Source organism: Enhydra lutris, unplaced genomic scaffold (assembly GCF_002288905.1).
Source record: "Enhydra lutris kenyoni isolate GAN:26980312 unplaced genomic scaffold, ASM228890v2 scaffoldscaffold18, whole genome shotgun sequence".
NCBI lineage: Eukaryota > Metazoa > Chordata > Mammalia > Carnivora > Mustelidae > Enhydra > Enhydra lutris.
The window spans coordinates 12,441,411-12,469,396 of NW_019154102.1; the positions used below are offsets into that span (position 1 = coordinate 12,441,411).

General features: G+C 35.6%; 1 protein-coding gene across 2 annotated transcripts; it reads left to right on the top strand.

The window, feature by feature from the left end:
• On the top strand, positions 1–27,916 carry LOC111148050 (REL proto-oncogene, NF-kB subunit). Of its 2 annotated transcripts, none has more exons than XM_022504422.1 (10): positions 1–266; positions 9,816–9,958; positions 10,450–10,598; positions 15,144–15,235; positions 21,689–21,829; positions 22,937–23,041; positions 23,606–23,818; positions 24,583–24,651; positions 24,775–24,846; positions 26,674–27,916. In XM_022504422.1, the coding sequence occupies exons 1-10, from the start codon at positions 257–259 to the stop codon at positions 27,462–27,464; spliced, it is 1,785 nt and encodes a 594-aa protein (XP_022360130.1). In that variant the 5' UTR covers positions 1–256; the 3' UTR covers positions 27,465–27,916. The 2 variants fall into 2 exon arrangements, with proteins under 2 accessions (XP_022360130.1, XP_022360131.1); XM_022504423.1 differs by having other exon boundaries at positions 24,778–24,846; positions 26,674–27,904.
• The last annotated feature ends 70 nt before the right edge of the window (positions 27,917–27,986 follow it).

Sequence of the window (27,986 nt, forward strand, 5' to 3'; positions counted from 1 at the left end):
GCGGCGCTCCGCCCCCTGCCCCTGGCTCCCGCACCTCCGTCGGACGAAGCCGGGTGATCCGGAACGCTAGCATTAAGGGGGTGGGAAGGTGTGAGCCGCAAACCCCGAGGAGGGCGGGAAGGAGGAGGAGGCCCCGAGGGTGGTCAGGGGGACTGGGGGTCCCGCCGGCAGAGTCCCTCCGCCGCCGGACCGACGCGGGCTGATTGTGGCGGCCTCGGGTCAGGACACTTGGAGGGGCGGCGCGGTGAGCGGAGCCATGGCCTCGGGTGAGTGTCTCAGACGCGGGACTGGACTGCGGGAAGGACCTTGTCCGGGGGTCTTTGCAGCTCAGAGTGTCGGGGTCCCGGTTTCGGTTCTGCGGGTTCGGTCTTTAAAATCGTCTCATCTGGAAGATTGTCAGCCTAAAGTTACCTGGTTCGGGGGTTTGCGTGCGAAATCAAAGTAATGCTCTGTACTTTGATGCCATTATAATAGCCGGAACCTTAGAAATTCCCAGCGACTAGATTTTTAGGATTAGGGAAGTAACACGAATCTAAACGAGGACGGAGAGTTCTCATATTTAAAAATTGATTTATATTGAAATGGTGGTTTTATGTTTTAGAACAGGAATGAAGAACCTTCAGACCTCAGGAGTGCTCTCCTTTTTTTAGTTTAATTTCATCAAACGCCAGGAGGTGACCGCTGATGTGTTGACAGTTGTACAAAATGAGGTGCGGCTTTAAAAGTCACCAGTGCTATCTTAACAGGTCTTAAGTGGAAATGTTGCTTCAACAAAGTGGATGATTTCTCCTATAAAGCGGGTACTTTCTAGTTTACGGGGAAGTCATTTTTTTTTTCTTTGTTGGAAGAAAGGGGGAAGGAGTATTAGAATATCCGCGCTTAATTTAAAATAGGAGTGGAAATGAAAACTTTACATCACTAATGTAACAATTCATTTTCAGTTAATAGATGCGTAAATCTCTTGCTGCGGCGGGCGGGGGGCGACGAGTTTACCAAGGAACAGGTTAGAGGGCAAGGGAGGGATCTCATATATATAGCCGTGGTTTAGATCTGCCTGTAACCTAAAGGGAAGTAAATCAAGTAGACTGTGTTTGAGTCCGACCTTTACAGGATTCTGGCAGGGTTCCACGGGGCCCTTTCCCGGCAGACGGAGCAGAGGCAGGGAGGCCTGGTAGGGTAAATTAGCGCTATACTAGGAGGCTGAAGGTTTGGGGGGACTTGTTTCTGGTTGACCCGCGTCCTCCTAAGACCCTGGTTCAGTGACCCTCAGAGGCTGATGTCTCGCTGAGAAGAGGAAGTAGAAAGCATTAAAGGATTTTTTTTAAGGGGTTGAGCAGAACAATGCCATAGCTACTGCTGTAGGCCGAAAAGGAAACTGGGGTGGTTCACATGACATTTGATTTCAGTTTGTCTGTGGTTTTTTATGTGCGAATACAAGTGTAGTTTAAAATATTTCAACTTTCTCTTTACCCACTTCAGTGACCCCAAACTTTCAGATAATTTTGTAAATTTATAATTTAAAAGCACATTTAGATTAAAAGTCCAAAGATGATCTGAAATATTTGGCTAATTTATTGGTTGACAGAGATTTTGTATGAAAGTAGTAAAGAATGGTAAGCGTTATAAAAAAAGGTCAGACTGCTGCCAATTTAACCAAACTTCATTAATTTGTGGAATGAGTGTAATACTTCTAATTCTTTTAAAAGAGAAAAGAACCATTTACACAGAGGATAACGTAAGACCTAAATCATTCAAAAATGTGATACGATTTAAATTTGTTTAATGGCACTATAGTTTGTGCTGTTGTGACGACTGATTCCCTAAATTGAAGGGGGAAAAAAATTAAAGGAACAAAAAGTTGTAGGGTAATTATCTTTTTTTTTTTTTTTTTCCTTTTCTGGAGTTACATTAAAATGGGACTATTTAAAATATGACAAGTTATTTAAATTGTAATTTAGTTGTTTGAAAACTGCCAAAGAAATTTTTAAAAAGGAATCTGGGAGTATTTTTTCTTAGTCACTTGTAAAGGACTTAGAGAAGAAGATTCAGTAAATTATAAATTCTAATTCTGTTTTGAAACAGTAATTGAACCAAAAGAGTAATGGGAAAAAATTTTTGCTTAGTTAGTTATCACTGTCTAGTTTAGATTATTTGTAGTAAGGTAGTTTTAAAACCTCAGAAAGTATTTTTATTGATTACCAGGCACTTAAGACCATTTCTTCTTTTCTCACCGGATGTCATATGTAAATAGGTATGTGTAGCCGGATTTGTTACCTGTAAAATAACAAACATGGAATGTAAAAGTAACAGATCATAATCTCATTAGCAAAATGATTTAAGTACCATGAGTAACAGGGAATTTAATTTATAGATATATAAAAATCATATGTGTGTGTGTGTGTGTGTGTGTGTGTGTGTATGAACGATTTTATATGATTCTAAATTTTGTTCAGGTAAATTACCAAATAAATTATTTAGGATTTCACAGATTGGGTTCTATTAAGCTGTCGTTATTGCTTTTTTTTTTTTTAACTGTCTTTTAACACAATTGATTAGAACAGGTATTGTTAAGAAAAATGTTCCCTGTCCCATATAGGGCATGCATAGGCAGTCATTACTCTATATATATGATTTTGTTTCATTTAATGTAACCAAAATTAGCTATTTTGTCTGAATTTAAAGCTTCTCATTGTTCCTGTAGAAAGTGCAAAATATGCTTATGCACACGTAGGTAGCTCTGTTTACTAGTAAGTATGGTAAAATATGTTTTAAAATTTGGTAATTGATTTTTATTCACAGTTTTCTTTAGTATAGTTCTGTTCTGTCATATAATAGGAAGTACATGAAGAAACTTTTTGTAAACCACACTACTTCCAACTTTGGTGTAAATTTCAAGAGAACTATAAGTATTTCTCTTGAGTAAGGGGAAAAAAGATCAGTGTAGGTATGATGCAACTTAATCATTAACGACAGAGCTGGAAGCTGGAATTGACAACTAAAGCAAAATACTTTTTTTAGGTAGAAGCCTACACACTATAAACACGAATGCTGTATCTGAAATGCCCCACATGAAATGTAGAGACAACAGCTATATAAAAGAATTAAGGTGATACATGACAGGGTAAAGGGAATGAATGAGTGAAATGGCTAGGGAGGAATTGTGATGAAATGATATCAGGAATATCTGGGTTCTGTGTAGTATCTTTCCCAAATACAATGTAAGAGGCTCAGAATTTCCTTTTGTTCCGTCGTTCTCTCATCTGTATTCTTTGCATGTGATTGGGTTTGTAGGCATGTTACCCGGATACTTGCATGGGACATACTTACACTAAAAAAATTTCTTTGTTTAATTCATTTTTAGGTAGGCATCTTGTAATTTTTATTTTTGAATCTGGAAGTCTTAAGACAGATGAGTTGGTACTGCCTTTTCCTTTTAAGTTGATTAAATACCTGAGTAATCTGGAACAGATGTTAAATATTTCTCTACTTTTTCATTCTGGAAGTTAACTTTTTTTTCAAGATTCTCTCTCTCCCCACCGCAGTGGAATCTCTATTGTGCAACTCTTGCATCTTTTATTTACCTTCTGGTGCATACATCAGCCAAATACTCCTCTGAAAATTCCCTTACGTGGATGCTTAAGACTTAATTGAGAGGCAGCCTCAGACACTGGAATAAATCTGGACTTTAGCCCATAATGAACCTGGTTTTATTCTAGTTCTGCCACTCTGTGATATAAAAATGAGAATAACTACTACAGCATCTTGTTTTGAGGAACAACAGAGACAATTCATGCCCATAAATGTTAGTTTTCTTATGTAGTGGAGCTATTTGGAGACTTAGACATCTAGGAAACAGGAGCTACTAGAAGTAATTGGCACTCACTATTGTTTGAGTATCCTGACATTCTAGAATTCTGTGAAATCTTGAAAAATTGTAATAGACTAGAACAGATGCTAGATAGAAAGTCTTTCAAGAATATATGAGAATGAAAAAAAAGAATATATAAGAATGTCCATTTACTTTTAAACAGTTTGAAATGGTTTTCTGTATTTTTAAACTAGTGGAGAAGAATTTGACAGTGATGTTTGGAGGCAGCGTACCTTTTCTCCTTTGTCCACTTCAATGATAGTAAACATTCTGAAAAGAAAGTAAATCAAAAATGTCTTGATAATTGATTGTTATAACTTATCCTTCATTTGACTTCTTTTGTACTTTCTGTGTTAGTCTTTTTCTAGCATGTGGGAATAGGCTTTTCATTGCCCTTTTGTTAATTGAATGCCATTCTATGTATGTGAGAAATGGTTGCTCTAAATTTTGATCATAAGATCAGGAAGAAATGGAAAAAGTGTGTCTTAAGGTAAGGAAGCTTACCGCCATGATTCAGTTGGGTTCCCAGGTTTGAGGAATGATAAATAGATCTCATTTTCTTTTTCTCCAGAGTGAGTGAAAGAGATACTTAGAAAAGTGTATATTGTTAGAAAAGTGTATATTGTTAGCTTAGAAAAGTGTATATTGTTAGATTGTATTGTATACACTTGTATTAGATTGTATTAGATTGTATTGTATTGTATTAGATTGTATTGTATACACTTAGAAAAGTGTATATTGTTAGCTCCATCTGCTCCATATATGTTAGATTGTATTGTATTGTATTGTATTAGATTGTATTGTATACACTTAGAAAAGTGTATATTGTTAGAAAAAGTGTATATTGTTAGCTCCATCTGCTCCTTCGGCTTTCAGGTACTCTATTATCCAGTACTTTTGCGAGGGAGATGCAGTCTGCAGTTATTCTCAGCTGTGGTGTTGACACATTAGTGTGTGATCATTTGCTTGCCGTATTGTAAGAAATGTTCCTGATGATAATCACATTATTAATTTTGTAAACAATTTACCTTTTAAATAGATCAGTGTGATTAAAGGTGATTCCTGTCATAATGCTTTTTTCCCTTGCTTATATTTGGCTAAACTTTTTAGAGTGGGAGAGAAAGAGGAGTTAAAGCTGTCAGAATTAAAAAAAAAAAAAAAAAAAGTCATCAGATTTCCTCTGCCTGGTTTGTCTGTCATCCAGCCCATACTTGTACATGAATTTTTGGATTGCTTCTCTGGATATGTGATTCTTTAAGCTTCTTTATGTTTTAGGGCAATGGTTCTTAATCAGGAGTGTGTTAGAATTGCTTGGAAGGCTTTTTCAGAAATATGTCGGGGCTTTATAGATTTCTGTTTTCTATTCAGCAGATCACAGGTGGGATCAGGGCATGTGTGTTTTTTGAAAAAGCTTCCAAAATGATTCTGGTATACACCCCACTATGAACTCTTCCAGGAATTTCTTTGGATCTAAATACTCGCCTGTGGCAAGATGCATTATCTTCTTAAACTAAGTTGTATTTCTTTTAGGTTATTTGCTGTAATGTTATTGTGACTTTACCCCCGGCTGTTTTTATGCTTGTTTTTTTTTTTTTTTTTAATTTGATCCATTGGGATTCCAGCTATCATATTTGCTAATGTCATTCATTATTTCTTTTTTTATAACAATAATTTAAATTTATCACCTATAAAATGGGAGAATAATTCCTGTTCTGTTTTTATGAAGATTAAAGTTGAGAGGATCAAATGAGAATATATGTAAAGTACTTTAAAACAGTATTATAATTACTGTAATTGATTTTTTCCTGAACAATTAATGCTGGTTCCCGGTGCTAGCCATAAGGTTTTAATTAATGTGTTTATTTCTGACAATTGAGGCTCCATTTTTAACTTGTATTTCAATACAATTTTTTAACCTTAAAAACTGAAATAGCACTCTTTTTTGCTTAAGTGAAAATAAAAACATAGGTATATCTTGCAAACATTTTGGCTGTATTTGAAATATTATTTGGGTCAGTATTAACATTTTACAGTATTGTTTAAAAGGTAGGGGGTCAATCCCAACTTTGCAGTATTGGTTTAAAAAAAGTACAGTAATCAGCTTGCTTAGAACCACTTTGGAGAAATTTCAGTACTTTTCAGAACTGTAGTGATTCGAGATAATCTTAGTTAGGAGTACTTATTTTCCCTACAGTTCTCTGATTTACATTTTACCTTCTTCCACTCCATACAAGACTACAGTTCAACATTCTATCATTAGGAAGAAAGGCACTTTAAAACAGTGCTGAGGGAGGAAGTGACTGGTACATTATACTGATGCATGATATAAACGATTAATAACTGGGAAGTATTTTACAATAAAATACAGATAAATTAGACTATGAATAGGTATGAAGAGTAAAAAGTGTAGCAGTTCTAATACCTACAAAGCACTATTTTTTTCCATAGTAGTGGAACCTAATAGGGAAAATATGATTAATCATATTGCTGTTGTATAACTTACTGTTTGTATAACTTACACAAACAAAAAGATTTTTAGATTTTCAGTTATTCACTTCCCAGATATTTACTGAATATCTATGTGCAAGGCTCTGATGAGTACGTCACAATTCCTGCCTTCAAGTAGCTTGAAAAGAAATAGAACAAGTAGCTTTTTTTCAAGAAGAAATAAAACAGTTGAGTCTTCCCTAAATTATAGTTATTTGGAATAATTGTCATAAACAAAATACTATGATAATTTAGAGGAGGGGGAGATTATTTCCAGCTGGGGAAATGTGAAATATTACAATAAAATATTATCTGGTTGATCATGAGACTTTTTACAAATAAAGAGCTTGTACAATAGGAAGACTAGATTTCCAAGGTTTTTTTAAAGTACTTGATTTTATATGATCACTAATATTTGTCATTATTATAACTTTAAACCTATAAAAATCATTTTATTTTCTCTTTCAACAACTGCTTTTCTCTTGTCTAGAGACTTTTTTCACAAACATTTTCTAACCAATGAAATATTTGAAAAATCACTATGAGCCTAGCACTTTTATTCACTCTTCCCCCAAAAGTTAGCTACTTACCATTAATGATGTAATTCTGTATCAACTTCCCACCAAGACACCTTTAAATAAGTAGTGGGCAGGGATTTATTTGACCTTTAGTTAAACCACATACATTATTTAAGATATCACTTAAAAAAATTCTGTTGAGTATTTCGAGCTCTTGAGAGGAAAATGTACTTTCTTTCAAATTCTCCTGCAATGACATAGGAGGATGTAAAATATTTGAAGTGAAATGTGAATTTGAGTTATTCATAATATACAAGGATATATAAGTATGTGACATTGAAATACCCATCTACATGGCTTACATTTTAATAAAATAAGTGTTATGAATGTGATTAGGTTAAAGTCAGTTTTACCTGGCTCTAATAGTATCTTTACTCAGTAACCCAAAGTAGAAACTGTGGAGCCTCAATGATTCTTTACTTGTTCTTAACCCTAATGTTCCGTCAGTCGCTAGGAACTGTCAATTTTATTGAAATAATCCTTCACTCCTGTTATCACTGCTAGATGTCAGACCTGCCCTCACCGTTGCCCACTGTACTGTACTGTCATGGCCTCTAAACCGATCATCATACTGTCTCCTTTCTTTTCAACCTGTCCACTGCCATCAGAATCCTCACTCTAAAATGTCAGTCCAGAGGCACCTGGGTTGCTAAGTTGGTTGGGCAACTGCCTTCGTCTCAGGTCATGATCCCAGGGCCCTGGGATCAAGCCCCACATGGGCTCCCTGCTCAGCTGGGAGCCTGCTTCTCCCTGCTTGTGTTCTCTCTCTCACTATCTCTCTGTCAAATAAATAAATAAAATCTTTAAAAAAATAAAATGTCAGTCCGATCATATGATTCCCCTGCAGAAAGCCATTCATTGATTCGTCGTCACTCATGAACTAAAATCCAAATCCCTAATGTCCTCTGTACTTTGAACCCATTTGTACAGATTACAAATGTCCTTTGGCTTTTGGTTCTAAAGGTAGAAGTATAATCCACTTCCACTGTGGCTTCATTGATCATTTTTAAACTCTTCTTTTGTACTGCCCCAGCTTTGGATGCATTGTTCCCTTTTACTAGTAGGCCTTCCTCTCTACTCTCCCTACCTTTTTGCTTCATTAACTCTTTTCCTTTGTTTTTGACATAGGCATGCCTGATTCTTTTGCTCTATCATTTTATGCACAATCTTGTTAGCATAAACAAAATTTTGTTTTGTTGGACTCTTCTGTAGTCTAATAATTGGTGGTTTTGCCTCATTGTTCTATAAAATTCTTGAAAGTACTGGTTGTTACACCATCATGATATTACTATAAATCATTGTTTTCAAGAAAGGATCTGAAACAATAGTAGACAACATTTATTGAGTATTTGTCATAGGCATGATGCTTGTTAAGAACTGAACATACACTACCTTGAATCCTCACAAAACCCCTATAAGGTAGGTGCTATTACTATTATTCCCATTTTATAGACTAGGAGACTTAGAAGATACATTTCCAGGATCCTTGCTATTAAGATATGGCAAAGTAGGACTCAAAAGTCTCCTTCCTAACACTGTACCAGTAAGACCCATTGTATTACCCTTTCTAAAGATTTATTTGCATTCTAACAGAGGGTAAGTCTTTAATCAGAGAAATGGATTATCTAATTGTAGGAATTTAAAAATCACTTAACTGATGGAAGGAAAATGTTTTTTTTTTTTAAATGGAAGACATCTTTATACCCCTGAAATAGGCACATTGCCAAGTACCGTACTTGTAAGCATACTTGAGTGTCTTCATTGAACTTTTCATTTCTATAATATGGATAATAAGAAGGGTAAAGATGCATATGTTTTAGACAACTTTACTGGCATATAATTAATGTATGATACATTGCACATGCCTAAAGTTTGCAATTTGATAGCTTTTGACATATAAATAGAACCTTAAAATCATCATCACAATCAAGATAATTAACATATCCATCATCCCCCAAGTTTCCCCATCCATTCCACACCCTTTTTCTTAGGCAGTCAGTGATCTGCTTTTTTTGATTATAGATTAGTTTACATATTCTAGAGTTTCCTATAAATGGAATCCTACAGGATGTGCTCTTTTGGTCTCGCGTCTTTCAGTCAGCTCAACTTTTTTTAAATTGGAGTATAGTTGACACATACATTAGTTTCAGGTGTATAACATATAGAATTCATCCATGTTGTATAGATCAGTTCATTCTAAAGTTCATATTTTGAATTACATTTGTTATAGAAAGTGAGTAATTTTCTTTCCTCTGTTGTGTCTTCAGTAAAGAGATTTAGATGGAACTGATTGAAAATTCTGTTGAGTTTAAAATGAACACTTCTGGAACTTATTTAGATGTTCTGTGTATCAATCCTTTAAGATTCCAGGGGAGATTAAAAAAAAAAAAACTTACATATTCTTTCTGCAAGGATTTAAATGCATTTTCATTTTCAAGTAGCAGTCCACTGTTAGGGGTCTAAGGTAAAATCAAGCAGTTCAACTTATTTTGGAGTATGATATTGTACTTTCGAAGACTATCTTCTTGACCCTTCTGGGGGAATCTTGAGGGATATCCTTGTACTTGGTCTTACATGTGAAGTGAGTATCTCTGAAGTGGGGATCTCAGAACTTCACATTGGCATTAGGTCTTGATATTAAATGATAAAGTGCTAACCAATGAATATGATTTGAGTAATCTTGTGTTAACACTGTATAGGAGCTCAGTATGAATGGGAGAAGAGGCACCTTTACCATCCAATCTTGGGTAATTACATTTCAACCTATTATTTAATATTGGGAGGGAAAATTTTTTAGTCTGCTATTTTGAAAAAAAACAAAACGGTCAAATCCATTATTACTATTATTGTAATCTTACCCTCCTCCTTTTTAAAATTTTCAGGTGGTTACAACCCATGTATAGAGATCATTGAACAGCCCAGGCAGAGGGGCATGCGTTTTAGATACAAATGTGAAGGGCGATCAGCAGGCAGCATTCCAGGGGAGCACAGCACAGACAACAACCGGACATACCCATCTATCCAGGTAATAGACCCTTCTCTTGTGTGTATCTAACTTTTAATTGCTCCATATTTTATCTATAGCAATCACATGAAAGGACTAGTTTCTTCATAGTGTGCTCTCTTTTCCACTGTGGCTTAAATATATACTTTCAAGGGATATTTATGACATGACTGTGAATATAAGAGCATGGCATTCGGTGACCCAACATCCAATTATTTTCTCTTGCTCCATGATAATATTTTGGTATAACTTGTTTTAAAAAGAAAACAAACAGAATCAGATGATATAACCAGTTGAAATCAGTGCAGAAAATGATATGCCAAGGAATGGAGAGGTAAATTCTTCCCTTCTGATATTCCCTGGAAAGTTCCATCCAAACTGTATTTGCCAGTCAGTTGGACTTTTATTTATCTAGTGCTAGCTACATTATATAAATTGAACTCTCTTTTAGTAGGTCAGTTCTGAATGGGATCAATTTATGGATCATATATTTAATTTCCCCCTTTTTTCAGATTATGAACTATTACGGAAAAGGAAAAGTGAGAATTACATTAGTAACAAAGAACGACCCATATAAACCTCATCCTCATGATTTAGTAGGAAAAGACTGCAGAGATGGCTACTATGAAGCAGAATTTGGACAAGAACGCAGACCCTTGTTGTAAGTACACAGCCACAGACATCTTTAGGAATAGGATAAGCAGAGGATTCTCTGTTTCCTGGACATGTACATCTGTTATATCTTAACAGGATAAAGTGATTTCTCATTCTTCTATTTATTGTAGTAGACATTTAAATTTTCTTAACTCTTATATTAGAACCTCCCTTTTATTCTTTATTAGTAGACACAGCCCATCAGGGTAGCAAGAATACTTATTTATTGCTACTAAAGGTAAACCTAAACTTATTTTATGTTGTGGTTTTCTTTCTTAGTGTGAACAATCTCTGAAAATTTTTCTTGCATATATTTTTACTGTCCTTTCATTAATAGTTAAAAATTATTAGATATGGGAAAGCCAGCTGGAAACCTGGAGTTATTACTTAGAAAAGGACAGGTATAAAAGTAACATGACGGTAGTTCTAAGATAAGAAAAATGATGTAACACCTTGATGTTGGTGAGTCTACCAGAAGATGGGTCCATTCATCATGTTGGTGATAGTATAAATTAATAAAATCCTTCTGGTAGGCACTTTAACTAAACTACATAGGAAAAGCCTGAAAAATATGAATGTCTCTTGAACCAGCAATTCTACTTCTAGGAATTTATCCTCAGGAAAAAATTAAGCATGTTCAGACATTTAGCTGTAGTGATGTTCATTGCAGCTTATTTTGTAATGGCAAAAAGTTAGAAGTAATCAAAATAATAAACAAGGAGGGATCCCTTAGACAATCTGTACATCCATGCAGTGTACTCCTATGTAGCCTTAAAAATAACATTGCAAATATCTCTTTGTATAAAAAGATATTCACACTATGTTAGATAAATAGGTTTTAAAACAGAATATGTGATAAAAAAAAATCTTAAAAAGCATATGTGTACATATACTTGGTAGCATATACACTAAGGTATTAATAATAGTTGTTTCTTGGTGGGTAAGACTGGGGTTTTATGTTTTTCTTTTAACTTGTGTTTATTCTGTGATTCATCTTTTATAATGAACATGCATTACCTTTGGAAAAATGAACCTAATTACAACGAAGAAAATGTTAGTAACCTCCTTATATATTAACAGTAACTATCTAGAAAATATACTTGAAAAATATTCCTCTTAAAATAACAACACAGAACAAAAAATATCTAGTAATACACATATGGCAAGAAATATTTCCTATTTATATCGTTTGACCTCCCAACACTATTTTACATTATGGACCACTCCCTTCTTGGAACATTCTCCTTTCTTGATTTCTCTGAGAACAGACTCTCCTGTTTTATTTCCTACTTCTCTGGCTGTTCCTTCTCAATCTTAATTACAGACAGTTAAATTCTTAGTTATGTCCAATAATGCCCTTTATGGCTCTCCTGCTTCTCTGCCCAGTTCAAGATCCTGTTAAGGATCACACACTGTATTTACTTGTCGTGTTTATTTAGTTGTCATGATTATTAAAGTTTCCTTTGATTTAGAATAGTTTCTCAGCCTTTTTTGGTCTTTCCTGACATTACCATTTTTTTTTTGAAGAGTCTAGGCTACTTGTTTTGAAGATTGTTGAATGTGGATTAGTCTGAATGGTTGCTTGTTTATATTCATGTTAATATGAGTAACATGAATAATATTTTCATGTTAACATGAAACATTTTGGATGAGAAATCTACAGAGGGGGTGCTATGTTGTTTTCAAAATATCCCTTCAGGAGACATGGGATATTAGTGTTTTCCATTGGCAATATTAATTGGCATTCTATTAGAAAGAAAAACTTTCCCTTTTTTCCCTTCCCCATTAAGAAAAAAATACCACTGTAGACCCATGGATTTTTAATTCAGTGTACTCTATCTAGTCCATTAGTGGCATTATTATTTTGATGTTCAGATTGACCCAGATTTGACCAATGCAGGCCCTTTCCGCCTGCTTCCTATGTCCTTTTGATATGCTTCTGTCTTTCTTTGGGCACTTCTTTACTTTCTGACACAGCAAAGTGTTCAGGACTTACTTGAACTTTTCTTGCCTCAGCTCTGCAATCAGTTTTTTCTAAGGAGCCCTGGTTCCTTTCAGTGGAGAATGGTATTTAGTCTCATTGTCTTTTTGACATATTCTCTTAAATATATCAAAAACACCTCAACTAGAATATGCCCCAAACCCTGACTTTTCCATGATAGTACTTCTTTCTTCTCAGTGGGTCTTCCAATGTGCCTTATCTCAGTGGTTGCTTTAAAAGCCCCCAGACATGAGTATCATTCTTGCACCCCTCACACAGGCACACACACTGAATTCATTAACAGGTACTTCCTAAATAGTTCTTAAATCTGTACACTGCTCTCAGTGATCTCCATCGTCACCACACTACCCGTAGTCCAAATGTAGGCTGCCACAATAACTCCCTGACTGGTCTTCTTGCATCAACTCTCTTTTTACCTCTTCCCCCCAGCTCTGTCCTCCACTTTAGCCAAGGTAACTTTCTTCAGAATTAATTTATTTGAAGTGATCTTTTCAAATACAAATCTGATTGTCATATTCCCATTTAAAACATTTTCATGGCTTTATGTGGCTCTTGGAATAAGGGCAGTATCCCTTATTGGCCCACAAGGTTCACAGGGTCTGCTTGTATTTGTAACCTTCATCCTGTGCTCCCCTTGAAGTCCATACTCCAGTCCCAGAGGCCTTCCTCTAGTTTTCTGTGCTCACAAGACTTTTCTGTAGGGGCCTTTGCTTGTTCTGTTCCTTCTGCCTGAAGTCTTTACTCTCCTCTTCCCCTAGTTCATCTCTGTTTATGTTAAGTACCACTTTGTACAGTAAGCTTCTCTGTCCTTCCTGAACTGATCAACTCTCTCCTGTCATAGGTTTCTATGACATAGTGTATGTCTCCTTTAATAAAACTTGTCATGGTTTCAGTTTAGCATTTTTTGCATGTGATTATTTAATATTGATCTGTCTGCTTCACTAGGCTAGAGGTCAGCAAACTTTCTCTGTTAAGAGCCAGATAATAAATATTTTAGGCTTTGCAGGCCATATGGTCTCTGTTGCCTCTGCTCATTTCTGTTGTAGCATGAAAGCACACATAGACAATGTGTAAACAAATCAGCTTGTTTGTGTTCCAAAAAATCTTTATTTTGAAAAACAGGTGGTGGGTCGAGTATGGTCCATGGGCCACAGTTTGCAAACCTCTGCACTAGACTAAGCTCCATGAGGAGAGGGATTGTAATGCCCATTATTTTCCAGAGTTTTTGGTACAGAGAAGGAATCCCAAAATATGTTGAATGACTGAATCATGAATGAATGAATAATAGTTTCAAATAATCTTCATGATCCTTGGTTTCCTTGTGTCAGAATTTCAAAAATCTCTCATTTCTAATATTCTATGAATAGCATTCAAATACAATTTTTCAGATGAAACAAAATTAAGTAGTGTATAAATATATTAAAATAAATAATTCTTTAAAATCTTTCATCAAAGAAAAAGTGAGAACCAAGGTGTGAATCTTTCAAAGAAGTGGAATACTTTTGAGGAAGAGGATTATGGGTTTCAGGGTTTCAAGAAAGGATTATGAATTCAAGATTTATTTTTTAATTATTGGAGGCAAAGGAAAGAAATGCCAAAGATACTTTAGGTGCTAACAAAATGACAAGTATGGTGAAGGTGCAGAGCATAAACATAAAGCCCCGTGAGCATGGAGAGGAGCAAACGAGGCAGGCAGCCTCCTGTTGCCTAAGTGCCATGTGAAGTTTGAACAAATAGTAATGTTATTATAACCAAGTTTTGCTTCCTTATTCACACCCACCCAGCTTTAATGATGTCATGGTTTTTCCATGTGGGAACAAGTATGACTGGTGGTGGTAGGGGAGTTCCCCCCACCATCATCTGTGCTACAGATATGCAAATTAGTAATATTTGTAGCTTTTGAGAAGTTTTCCATAAATGACATTTTGAAAGTTTTGCTAAATATTATCGTTCATATTAAACATCTTTCTAATTTAAAAGAAAACATTTCAGTGCTTTCTTATGAATGATTATTATAACTTCATGTAATATAGCATAAAACACATTCCGCTGCTACTAGTAGTGAAGTCAGGGCTCAAAAATCAAATGTCCGTGGAATAGATCAGGTGTAAGATGACTAGCAGGCACTGTAGTAAATTGGAGAGCCTTGTATAAACGGGCCACAGGTGATAGGCTCCATCGGGGTGCTCCTGTACTAGGCTGCTGTGGCCAGACCTTTCAGATGTTCAAGAGAAGCCAGAAATCCAGATGTTCATATGCAATTACTGGATTGTTAAATGATAGTAGAGTGTGTGTTTTTTTTTTTTTGTTTTTTTTTTTTTTAATACAGACGACACTTTAATGGGCTCAGCAAAACATACCTGTGGGCCTCCTTTTACAACCTTTGTTTGGGAGGTCAATTTTACTTTCCTGTTAATGTTCATCTGTTTTGGTGTATTTGACATAGGCATAGAATGTACCTTGATTTTTGCAGTATTTTTTGGTAAAACTTCATTTATATGTCCTTGTGTTTAACTATAATACAGTTTGAAAGCTCTGTTTTCCTTCTAGTTTTCAAAATTTGGGTATTCGTTGTGTGAAGAAAAAAGAAGTAAAAGAAGCTATTACTTCAAGAATAAGGGCAGGAATCAATCCTTTCAATGGTAAGTAATGTCTGAGAGAATTATTTCTGTTATTTGCATATTGACCTATTTGTGCAAATTAATTCTGTTTGTATCTTGAACCTGTGCTTTAGAAGCTGTCTTAAGTTTTGTGATCACTCTTCTGCTTGCTGACAGATACCTGTATCTGAAGAATGAAGAAAATTTAAAACCTTTCATAGTGTTGGGGGAAAAAATTCTCTGACAAACAAGGCTTTCTGGTATCCATGGAGAGGGACATTGTATTCTATAAGAAAACCTCACAAATGTTCTCGTTTCTTTTTGAATGTGGCCTTCCATTTGCCACTCCAGCAGACAGTATACATTACCTTCTCTGCATGTGGTTATTTAAATCAAGGTCATACTCAACAGTGAAATTTAAATTAATCCCAGCGTGGAAAAAGACATATAGAAATAGTAGAAGCTATACAAAATACTTTCATAGTATATTTGTGTATAAGGCTAGGTATTTACTGGTTAGTGGGTTTTGTCGAGGATAGTGTGATCTGGTGTAGCGCCTGGCAATTGTAAGCACTCTGTGTTGTTTGAGGAGGTGAATAATTACACCAGGCTAAATGCTGGCCCCCACACTAGGGTAGTGTCCACTGTAGAGTCTTCTGCAGCTACTTCAATAGGCATAATGCAGGAACTGAACAACTATAACATTTTCAAAGAACAGATCTCTTAAATAGATTTAAGATATCCTCATATTGTTGGTTTGTGTTTTTCCTGGATATATAAAAATAACTTAAGGGTTATGAAGATAATTTAAGGAATATGTTCATAACCAAGTACTGTGTTTTTATGATCCATAATGTCTGCATCTCTTTTCCCTAGGTCTTTATTTTTTATACTGCTTAGTATAATGCTCTAAACAAAGAGCTCTAAACAAATCAGCTTGTTTGTGTTCCAAAAAATCTTTATTTAGAAAAACAGGTGGTGGGCCTTCTTCCCCTTCAGTTTTCCTCATCAGAGCAGATGACTGTTAATTTTGGTGTGTATTTTTCTAGAATTTCCTTTATACATGTATATCTGTCTCCTTAGTTTAGGAACTTAGCATCTCATAGTTTTTACAGTGGAGACTACTGTAGTGTAGGATGCCAGCATTTAGCTTGGTGTAGTCATTCATTTGTTCAAACAATACAGAGTGCTTACAGTTGTTATCCAGCAAAATCTACGAAACAGTAAATATCCAGCTGTGTACACAACTATATGCATGTATTTTTTTATATAAATAGAACCATGCTACACTGCTGCTGCTTTTTTCTTTTCACGTAGGAATAGATCTTAAATATTTTGCCATGTTAGTACTTATAAATCTATTTTTTTTAAAGATTTTATTTATTTATTTATTTATTTATTTGACAGAGACCACAAGTAGGCAGAGAGGCAGGCAGAGAGAGAGGGGGAAGCAGGCTCCCCGCTGAGCAGAGAGCCCGATGTGGGACTCGATCCCTAGACCCTGAGATCATGACCTGAGCTGAAGGCAGAGGCTTTAACCCACTGAGCCACCCAGGCGCCCCAGTACTTATAAATCTATTTTACTTTTTAACAGAGTGCTCTACTGTTTGGATAGACCAGTTTATTTATCTAGCCATCTGTTAATGAATGTTTAGGTTATTTTCATTTTATTTAAAAAAAAAACTCCACTGAACATATATACATGGAGTTTTTGTGTGATTATTTCCTTAGGATAAATGTTGGGGGTTTTTTTGTTTGTTTGTTTGTTTTGGGTTTTTTTTTTTTTGTTTTTTATTTAAGTCCTCTCTACATGGGGATCAAACTCATGACCCCGAGATCTAGGATGGCTTGCTCTTCAGACTGAGTCAGCCAGGCACCCCTAGGATAAATATTCAAAAGTGGAAAATTTCTGTGTTAGGAATATGCCCATTTTCATTGCTAAAGTAAAACCCCAAACTTATAAAGAGTCCATCTAAGTCCAGATGTAGTATAAATAAGGGATCATGTAGTATAAAACGAGAAGATCATAAATAATAGCTATTAAGTATTTTTTCTATGTCAAGGAGTAAATGTTAAGTGCTTTATGTATGCTATATATTTAGTCATTACAGCAGCACTGCTTTATAGAAGAGAATCCCAAAGCTTTGGTTATGTAATTTTCCTAAGTTATGTAGCAAGTACAGGTGGCAGAGCTAGAGTTCAAGTCTCGGTCTCCTGCCTCCAGTGGAAAAGGCATTCAGAAAGGAAGATGTAGGAGTCAAGAAGCAGATGGGCCCTCTAGAAGATTTTTAGGTTTTTTGTTTTTTACCAATCCAGAACCAGGCATGATGTTAATAATAATCATATAGCACTTAGAATAGTTCTTAGTACAAAATAGGTGCTTTGCATATTTTATTTTACTTAAAAATTTTTTTTAAGTTTATTTCTTTCTTTAAGTAATCTCTACCCCCAGTATGGGGCTCAAACTCACAACCCTGAGAACAAGAGTCGCATGCTCTTCCATCTGAGCCAGCCAGGCGTCCCTTATTTCATTTAATTGTTACAGCAACCTATGAGGTAGGGTCTATTGTTATCTCCATTTTGAAAATAAGGAAGTGAAGGCACAGAAAAGTTAAGTAATTTTCTCAATCATAGAACTGGTAAGTGGTGGTGCTGGGATTTGAACACAGGTAACCTAGCTACCAGGCTTACGATCTCTCTACTGAGCTGCCTAGGTGGATTTAGATTTAGGGAAGGGAGCAGTCCTGCCAGTTGGGCCTTCACAGTATTTGTGGTTTTGGTTGTTGTGTTGTTTTTTGTAACATCAATTTCTTCCCCATAACCCTTTTGGTCTCTCTAGTTGAAGGACTATCTCACAATTTGAGTTGTGGAATCCACCCCACCCCACCCCACCCTGTTAGAGTAATCTTAGAACAGTGCTTTTAGCATATTATTCTGATTAAGAATTTGGAATGGCTCCTTTAAAAGTTTAAAAACTAAACGGCCCTAAATTGAAAGTCTTAGACATGTAACTCCAACATATCTTTCCTGCCTCTCTTCCACTGGTCCTCTTCATAAACCCCTCACTATTCCCGCAAATCTCTATTGTTCACCCTACCCTGACCATCTCTCAGTCCATTTCCATTTTCCAGAGGAATGTAAGTTTACATCATTTGTAGCCTGAAGCCTGGACTATTGTTAGCCTCTAAACCTGTGGTCCTGCCTCTGTTTTTTATCATCTTCCGAACACTTTATACACTGCATACAAAAATATCCTTCTAAAGCCAGTAGGAATCACTTCAGAGCTCTACTTACCATCATTCAGAACACCTAACTTATAGTAATAAACAACCAAATTTTTACAAATTACAGGTTATATAAACAGAAAAGAGAGAATATAAATCTGTATGAGAGAATGTAAATGTGTATAAAAATTACCATCATCCCCATTTTGTAGATGAGAAACAGATTTTATTTTTTTTTAGATTTTATTTATGTATTTGACAGACTGAGATCACAAGTAGGCAGAGAGAGAGGGGGAAGCAGGCTCCCTGCTGAGTAGAGAGCCCGATGCGGGGCTCTATCCCAGGACCCTGGGATCATGACCTGAGCAGAAGGCAGAGGCTTAACCCACTGAGCCACCCAGGTGCCTCAAAGTAAGAATCATTTTTAATAGTCTTTGTATTTTCACATGGTATTTGATCTCTAGAAAACAGACTGTCACATGTGATAGCATCAGTCTATGGATCAGAATTTGTAGATCCTATTCTGCTAAGCATTTCCAATTCCATTGGCTTTGTTTTGTTTTTTTAAAACCCAGGAGAACTGAGAAACTCCTTTGTTTCTATATATCATAAATATATATCACAAAAACCAAGTCAGATGGTTTCTTACAGTACAGCAGAAATCTACATGAAGTGATACAGCCATGAAAAAGTATCAGTTTAGCTCTGACAAATTTCTTTGTAAGTGGTAGAATTTGAACCTGCAGATCCCAAAAATAAACAATCAAAGAAAGGATAATTCTACCTCTGAGTTCAGGTTATTTAAATTAGTTTTTAGTGTTTTGAGCTTTTTTAGAGGGATTAGATTTTGTTTTGCTTAGTATTAGAGATGTACATTTTAGGTTTTATTTCAACATTCTAGGAAAACAATAACATATAACAATCTATTTCTATTATGGAAACTACATAAGAATAGAGAATGAGGCCTACTCTAACCATCTGTTTATATTTATAACCTGTTGCCCCCAACTACGGATTCCCAAGCTCCTTACATTGCTAATACTCGCCCTTAGCACTTTTCATTATCTAATAAATTATATAATACACTTATCTAGTAAATTTGTTAATTGTTGGTCTTTCTTCACAGAAATATAAGCTCCTCAAAGGCAGGAATTTCTGTCTGTTTTATAAACTAACTTACCAAAAGCACCTAGAACAAGCTAGGACTATAATGACTGAATGAGATAAAAACCTGTTGAAGGAATGAATGCACATAAGTAGTTAAGATGTGTAACCTACTGCATAGAAGTAGAAGACGAAGACTTTTATCTCAAGGCACTTAGTCATGAAGACATTTAATGTAAATATACTATTTAGGTACCAAAGTGAAATATAACTCAGTTTCATCATAGATCCTGTCCACAATGAGCATGAAATGCATCTCAGAAGACAACTGATGCATTAAATGATGCAACAGATGTCACAAACTTTTCATGACCAATTGCTGATCTGGTATCTTTCAGTTCATTCTTAACTCCTAAGGTATAGCTCCTTCAGGGCCCAACCAGAGTATTGGGCATTTACCAGATCTTCCCTCTTCAGTAGAACCTGAACACCTTTATTTTTCCTCTATAGGCTATTGAGAGTTTATCTCAACTTCCCATTTTGTTAATGACATCCTACAAAATTGGCAGGCTCTATCTAGAAAAAAAGAGGTCTCTTACACGAACCTACCTCTCTGGGTTTTTGTGATATTGGGATTTATAGTAAATATATGTTTGCTCTTCACCCCCATTCTCGGCAAAGAACTCCTAAAACTCTTGCTAAGTGATAACAGCAAAAAACCTGAAAGGAGTATCTTTCGTTATTTGTAATGAGCCCCTTTCAGCCACACCTGTTGTCATATTTTGATATGATACGAACACCTACATAGCAGGTGTATATTTTGACCTTCTATTTGAACAGATAAGTTCTTGTAGATGCCTTAAAATGCTTGGTTTAAGAATACTAATGGGAATATTTTAAATGTTGTGATAGCTGCTGAGCCTGTGAGCATAGTTTAAATAAAAAGTCAAAATCAAAATTGTATTGTCATTTTGTTACTGCCTGTAAGACTAAAGAATTTGGGTTTTAACAGTGTTTCAAATTTAGTATTTCAAATTTTAATACTTTCTGAAAAATGAAAGTTTTCACATAATTGTGTATTTTATGCTTTTAAAAAATATGACTCTGTTATGATTTATTCCTATGGCTTATATTATTTGAAAATGTGGTTAATGTTTTCTTTTAGAACTAGATTTCTTTTCAGATATCAATTTAACAAACTGTCATCACATTGTATCTGTCATACAGGTTTTTATATTTTTTTCAGAACTGCAAATTTTTCCTGCTATAGCATTTTTTGTTTGTTTTTTAAAGCAAACCTAATTTGGACATAAAATTTTTTTATGGAAACTAGCTAGCTACCTTATATCATCTATTATCGTCTTAATATTTAATCCCTAAGATACTATTCTGAAATTTAGTAGATATTTCTGTATATGTCACCTTTATACAAAACGTGTAAACATGTGTAAAATTTTTTAATTAGAGTTCAGTTTTCAAGAGCACAGGTTCAGGATTCACTGACTTCTTAGTATGAATTCCTTCTCTGCCACTTCCTATCTGTGGAACTTTGGAGAAATAATTTCATCTCTTTAAAATCTGTTTCTTGGGGCACTTGGGTGGCTCAGTGGGTTGAAGCCTCTGCCTTCTGCTCAGGTCATGATCCCAGGGTCCTGGGATCAAGCCCTGCATCGGGCTCTCTGCTCAGCAGGGAGCCTGCTTCCCCCTCTCTCTCTGCCTACTTGCGATCTCTGTCTGTCAAATACATAAATAAAATCTTTAAAAAAAAAAAACCTAAAATCTGTTTCTCATCTATAAAATGGGGATGATGGTAATTTTTACACACATTTACATTCTCTCATACAGATTTATATTCTCCCTTTTGTTTTATATAACCTGCATTTTGTAAAAATTTGGTTGTTTATTACTATAAGTTAGGTGTTCTATTCTAAATTTCAGATGCTTTAGGATAGTTACTTCCTGACCATGCACATAACTTAGTGAATAGTGTTAGTGACTACATATTATAATGATAAAAGGCACTTTTGAGATTGTATACTGTTCTATTTTGTCGGTATAGACTGCATGCTACGTAGGGTTATTGAGTATGTTGGGCAGGGAGGAGGACCTAGGAGGATTTTAGTTCTATGTGACTATTTTACATCCTTAAAAAAAATGTACTATTTAGTCCCCGAACAGCAGGTGTTTGATACTGAAGATTGCGACCTCAATGTGGTGAGATTATGTTTTCAAGTTTTCCTCCCTGATGAACATGGTAATTTGACAATGGCTCTACCTCCTGTTGTCTCTAACCCAATTTATGACAACCGTAAGTACTTTATTTTCTTCTATTTGTAGCATTAGCTTATTTTTTTTTGTTTAATTTTATTAAGTATTTTGACAGTTAGAGAAAGAGTATGTTCATTATAAGAAAAATTCAAGCATTACTGAAATAGCAAGAAGAAGACATCTTCTTTGATCTCCTCCTCCAAAGACAATCACTATCCCTAGGTACATATTTCACCAGTTTCTTTATATATAAAAATACATCATCACTGTCATTCATACAATATACTTTTGGCAACATAAAAAAATCATCATAGATCCTTTTTAAAAAAATTTTTTCTCTTAGCAATGTATCTTGAGCCTTTTTCCCTTCTAGGTGCCTTATTCTCTTCAGTAGCTGCATATTTACTTATATGGTTCTATCACAATTTTATTAACTCATTACCCTATTATAAGACATTTGGTTTGTTTCCTTCTTAATTTTTTTCCTCTAACAAATTGTACTTCAGTAAATAACCTGTATGTGCATATTTTGTGCAAATATGTCTCTAGCATAATTTTACAGAGGTAGAAATGTTGGCAAATGCTAGATCAAAGGATATGGATATTTGTAGTTTTAAAAGATTATGAAATTGCCCTCAAAGTTTTTGTGTGCATGTGTGTGTGTATTTGCTTTTATGTATGCATTCATTCATGGTATATTACTGCCTGTTTTGCATATAGTAACATAGTGGGACATAGTTCTATAAAGGTGGATCAGTGTATCCTCATCATGGAGAACTTTGAATTGCCAGGGAGAGTTACTGAAATTATATTCCTAATAGAAAGCACAAAACTACATTGCTATAAGCTTATAGTTAAGATTTAAGAGATTAATCTGGTGACAGTGTATGAATGGATTGAAAGAATCAGATTTAACTGGAGGATATATCATTGCTGAGAAATGAAGTCACACGGCTGTAAACCAGGTTGGGAGTGTAGTTAGAAAGGAAAAGTACAGGTGTAAAGGATTAATGTAGTGTCCTTAATTTATGTATACACTAAAGCTTTTATCTGTCTTGTAAATTGTTTCCCTAGAATTCTCACCATGAAAAAGAAATAAAAAATATTACTAATGCAGAAACCCATTAAAACAATCCTTTATATTTAGGTGCTCCTAATACTGCAGAATTAAGGATTTGTCGTGTAAACAAGAACTGTGGAAGTGTCAGAGGCGGTGATGAAATATTTCTACTATGTGATAAAGTTCAGAAAGGTACTTATTTGTCTCACTGAATTTAGAATATACAGATTTTCTTGGGTTATACCATGATAAATTCACTTTAAATTGAAAATAATCTTAAATTGAAAGTGCAGTTAATACATCTAATGTACCAAACACCATAGTTTAGCTTAGTGTACCTTAAACATGCCCTTACATTACCCTGCAATTGGGTAAAATGACCTAACACAAAGTCTACTTATAATAAAATGTTGAATAACTTACATAATTTATTGAAAACTGAAAGTACTGAAAGTGAAAATCAGAACAGTTGTGAGTGTATCTGTTGTTTACCCTCCTGGTCATGTTGCTGATGGGGCTTGCTGCCACTGCCCAGCATCTTCAGAGTGTCGTACAGCCTATCACTAGGCTGGATTTTTATTTTGATCTTTATCAAAATCTGAAATACATGTTCTACTGAATGCATATCACTGTCACACCATCATCAAGTCAAAAAATTGTGAAGTTGAACCATCATCAGTTAGGGACCATCTATATTTTAGATTAATAGATGGATTTTGTTTTCCATTGCTATTCCTTTGCTTTCGTATTCACTAGATGACATAGAAGTTCGGTTTGTATTGAACGACTGGGAAGCAAAAGGTATCTTTTCACAAGCTGATGTACACCGTCAAGTAGCCATTGTTTTTAAGACTCCACCATATTGCAGAGCGATAACAGAACCAGTGACAGTAAAAATGCAGTTGCGGAGACCTTCTGACCAGGAAGTTAGTGAATCTATGGATTTTAGATATCTGCCAGATGAAAAAGGTATGACTTCTTGGTGGTCATGTTTCTTAAAGTTAGTTCTCTTGTAAGATATATTTGGATACAGTTAGGCTTATTCATAATTTACATTTTATTTCCTGAAAGTTTTCAGTTGATTTTTTTAATCAATTGATTTTTCTGCTCTTTGCCTCTCTTTCTTTTTTTTTTTTTTTTTTTTTTTTAAAGTTTTTTTTTATTTATTTGACAGAGATCACAAGTAGACAGAGAGGCAGGCAGAGAGAGAGAGAGAGAGGGAAGCAGGCTCCCTGCTGAGCAGAGAGCCCGATGCGGGACTCGATCCCAGGACCCTGAGATCATGACCTGAGCCGAAGGCAGCGGCTTAACCCACTGAGCCACCCAGGCGCCCCTTTGCCTCTCTTTCTTTGGAAAGGAATCTAGAATAATTTCAGAGTATCTGAACTGTTTATCAAAATTTATTGTATATTTGAAGTTCTGTTTTTGTCCTTATTGTGCCCTTTTTATAGTTGGAAAGCTTGCCATTCAGAGTGGTCTCCATTTTGGTTTTGTCCTTATCTGCCCTTATTGCATTAATTGATATTGTTGACTTATAGGTGTTATAAGAAAACAAGATGAGTATTATACCCTTTACTATTGACTTGGGACACATTCTGCAACACTTACTAAATCCATATCATACACATTTGTTTAACGCACCTTATGGGAATACAATACCTATTTATTTGTTAAAGGAGAAGCAGCATAAACCTATGATGATTCACATGCTTTCCTGGTTTCTTTTTAACTAGATACTTATGGCAATAAAGCAAAGAAACAAAAAACAACTCTACTTTTCCAGAAACTGTGGCAAGATTGTGGTAAGAATATTTTGGATTGATTTGTATTTAAATAGATTTTGGGTTTTTTGCTTTATTCAGTTTTCCAAATTTTAACTGATGTTCTTTTTTAAATTGCTTAATAATGGAAAAACTTTATCACAGCAGTTAATTTTCCTGAAAGACCTAGACCTGTTACCCTAGGATCAACTGGAGAAGGAAGATTCATCAAAAAAGGTATTTTATGGGGCGCCTGGGTGGCTCAGTGGGTTAAGCCGCTGCCTTCGGCTCAGGTCATGATCTCAGAGTCCTGGGATCGAGCCCCGCATCGGGCTCTCTGCTCTCTCGGGGAGCCTGCTTCCTCCTCTCTCTCTCTGCCTGCCTCTCTGCCTGCTTGTGATCTCTCTGTCAAATAAATAAATAAAATCTTTAAAAAAAAAAAAAAGGTATTTTATCCTATAGAGTATTCCTTATGGTCAAAAGACCAGTGCTTTGCCCAATATATTGGAATTCCATTCTTAGGAATAAAAACTGCTTCTTTGCTATTTTCCATTCCCACAACTTTTTTCATGCTTTGAATATTAAATAAATTGATCTCCTCCACTTCTTAAGGTCCTCTTGAAAACTATGATTATGCTTTTGGGATTTATTGTTTGAGAAATTACATTTGTTCATATGGTAGTAATTTTATTTAATTACAGTGTATCATGGAAGAAATGGTTTGGATCTGGCGAGTTGCCTATCTTTAAAAATAAAGCTTCACTGGAACACAGCCATGCTCATTTGATTACATATTGTCTATGGCTACTTTTTTTTGCATGATAGTGGCAGAATTGTGTAGTTCCAACAGAGGCTGTATGGCCCACAGACCATAAAATATTCAGCCCTTTACAGAAAAAAAAAAAAAAAGTTGTGAACCTCTGGTTTAAATCATTGAACCAGGGTTATTTAACTGGAAGTCTTTTCTTCCCTTTACATTCTTAAACCTGTGCTTTTTCCTGGTTTAGTATGTATAGCAGTAATTTACTATATAAATAAATACAGAATCTTTAATTTTTTTCCTGACTGGGAATTTTATAGTACCTTAGAATTATATATACATATATTTTTCTTTTTAGAAATGTGAGGAGAGAGTGACAGAGAAAGGGGAGGGGGCAGAGGGAGAGAGAGAATCTTAAGTAGGTTCCATGCCCAGCGGGGAACCTGACTCCAGGCCCAGTCTCACAACCCTGAGCTCATGACCTGAGCTGAAATCAAGAGTTAAACACTTAACCAACTGAGGCACCCAGGTGCCCCTAGAGTTATATCTTAATATATCTTAGCAAGTTATGTGTATTTTTCAATCATCCCTAATGAGCATTTCCTCCATCCCTCTATTTTCTCCTAAAAGTAGTAAATATGAAATTATTTTGGCTATTTAGATTCCCATTAACTGAAATTCTGATTTTTTCTAAATGCTTTATTTTTTTAAGTAATCTCTATGCCCAGCTTGGAGCTCAGACTCACGACCCCGAGATCAGGATTTGCATGCTCTACCACCTGAGCCAGCCAGGCATCCCTGAAATTCTGATTTATTTTTCACTTTATAGGGCCTCAGAAGCTAAATTTTCATTATTTAATGAAACTATCTCTGACAAGATAACTTACCAGAATTATTTTATAGGTATTTGTAAAATAGTTAGTGTTAAAGAATTCAGCTTTGGGCTCTTACAATAATTTAGTGCTATTTAATATTTTTATCTAAAATGTTACATCAGGGGCGCCTGGGTGGCTCAGTCTGTTAAGCCACTGCCTTCGGCTCGGGTCATGATCCCAGGGTCCTGGGATCGAGCCCCGCATCGGACTCCCTGCTCAGCGGGGAGTCTGCTTCTCCTTCTGCCTACTGCTCTGCCTACTTGTACTCTCTATCTGTCAAATAAATAAATAAATTTAAATAAATAAATAAAATGTTACATCAGTTTGCTTGGAAATTTTCTTTCTCAGTATGTTTATGCAAGTTTAATTTAGAGATAATGTTTTTTATATTTTCATTTCAGTTTGTAAAAATACATTTCCTCCCCACAGAATCAAACTTTTCTCATGGTGCAGTTTTGACAGAAATGCCCAGGACTTCCGGCATTTCAAGTCAAGGAGATTCCTACTATTCCTCACCTGCGTCCATCTCAAATGCACTGTCACAGCATACTCCACCCATACCTTCAATGGTGTCTCCACCTTCTTCAAGCTGGTCAGCTGGGGCCCACCCCACCTCACGCGCAGTTAGTACGAATCCACTGAGTGGTTTTTCAACAGGGACACTTTCCTCTCATCCGCAAGGTATCTCGCAATATCTGGAAATGCCTCTTGAGAGTGATCTGAATGCCTCTAATGCTTGTATTTATAACAATGCGAATGATATAGGCAGAATGGAAGCACCATCCATGTCACCAGCTGATTTATATGGTATTTCTGATGGCAACCTGCTGCCGAATTGCCCTATGAATATGATGACACCTAGTAGTGACAGCATGAGGGAGAATGATAATCCGAGACTTGTGAGCATGAATCTCGAAAACCCCTCATGTAATTCAGTGTTAGACCCAAGAGACTTGAGACAGCTCCATCAGATGTCCTCTCCCAGTATGCCAGCCGGCGCTGGTTCCAGTACGGCTGCTTTTGTTCCACAGCCAGAGGCATTTGAGAGATCTGACTTCAACTGTACAGATAACAATATGATAAATGAGTCAGGACCATCAAATGGTACTAATCCAAACAGTCATGGTTTTGTTCATAGTCAGTATTCTAGTATTGGCACTATGCAGAATGAGCAATTAAGTGACTCATTTGCATTTGATTTTTTTCAAGGTAATTTGTAAAACTTAAATGGTTGTTTGAGTATACTGAATTCAAAGCTGGAAAGTATCATATAGGGAAATTCTGAAATAGAAATTTAAGAGGACATAACTATTTCTTCTTTTTGAAACATGTGACCTGATACTGTGTACAGTGCGAATTCTGTCTTTGAGGAGAAAATGAGAGCAAGGCTCCAATTCTTCCAAATACACCTTTTTATACTTTTTTTTATATGGTGTTAATGTGTTCTTAGTTAAATGAATTAACTGATATTTGCTTTTAAGCAAATTTAAGGTAAAACCTGTAATGACTGTGTCATTAGAAAAATAATTTCATTATTATTTTTGAGACCCATAGGCCAAGGTGACCCCTAAGGGGTTTTCTGAGGCTTCCTGGAGTTTCTTAGAGTTACATATAAGTCAAGAATTTTTAAATCTTTAAGAATCTAACTTGGCAGGGGGCGCCTGGGTGGCTCAGTCAGTGAAGCGTCTGTCTTTGGCTCGGGTCATGATCCCAGGGACCCTGGGATCCAGACCTGCAGCAGG

Bases quoted from the DNA above. Each gene is read 5' to 3' on its own strand.
- LOC111148050 (XM_022504422.1), top strand. The intron at 21,830-22,936 runs GTAAGTACTTTA...CTTTATATTTAG, and splicing joins TAACCCAATTTATGACAACC to GTGCTCCTAATACTGCAGAA. The intron at 23,042-23,605 runs GTACTTATTTGT...CGTATTCACTAG, and splicing joins ATGTGATAAAGTTCAGAAAG to ATGACATAGAAGTTCGGTTT.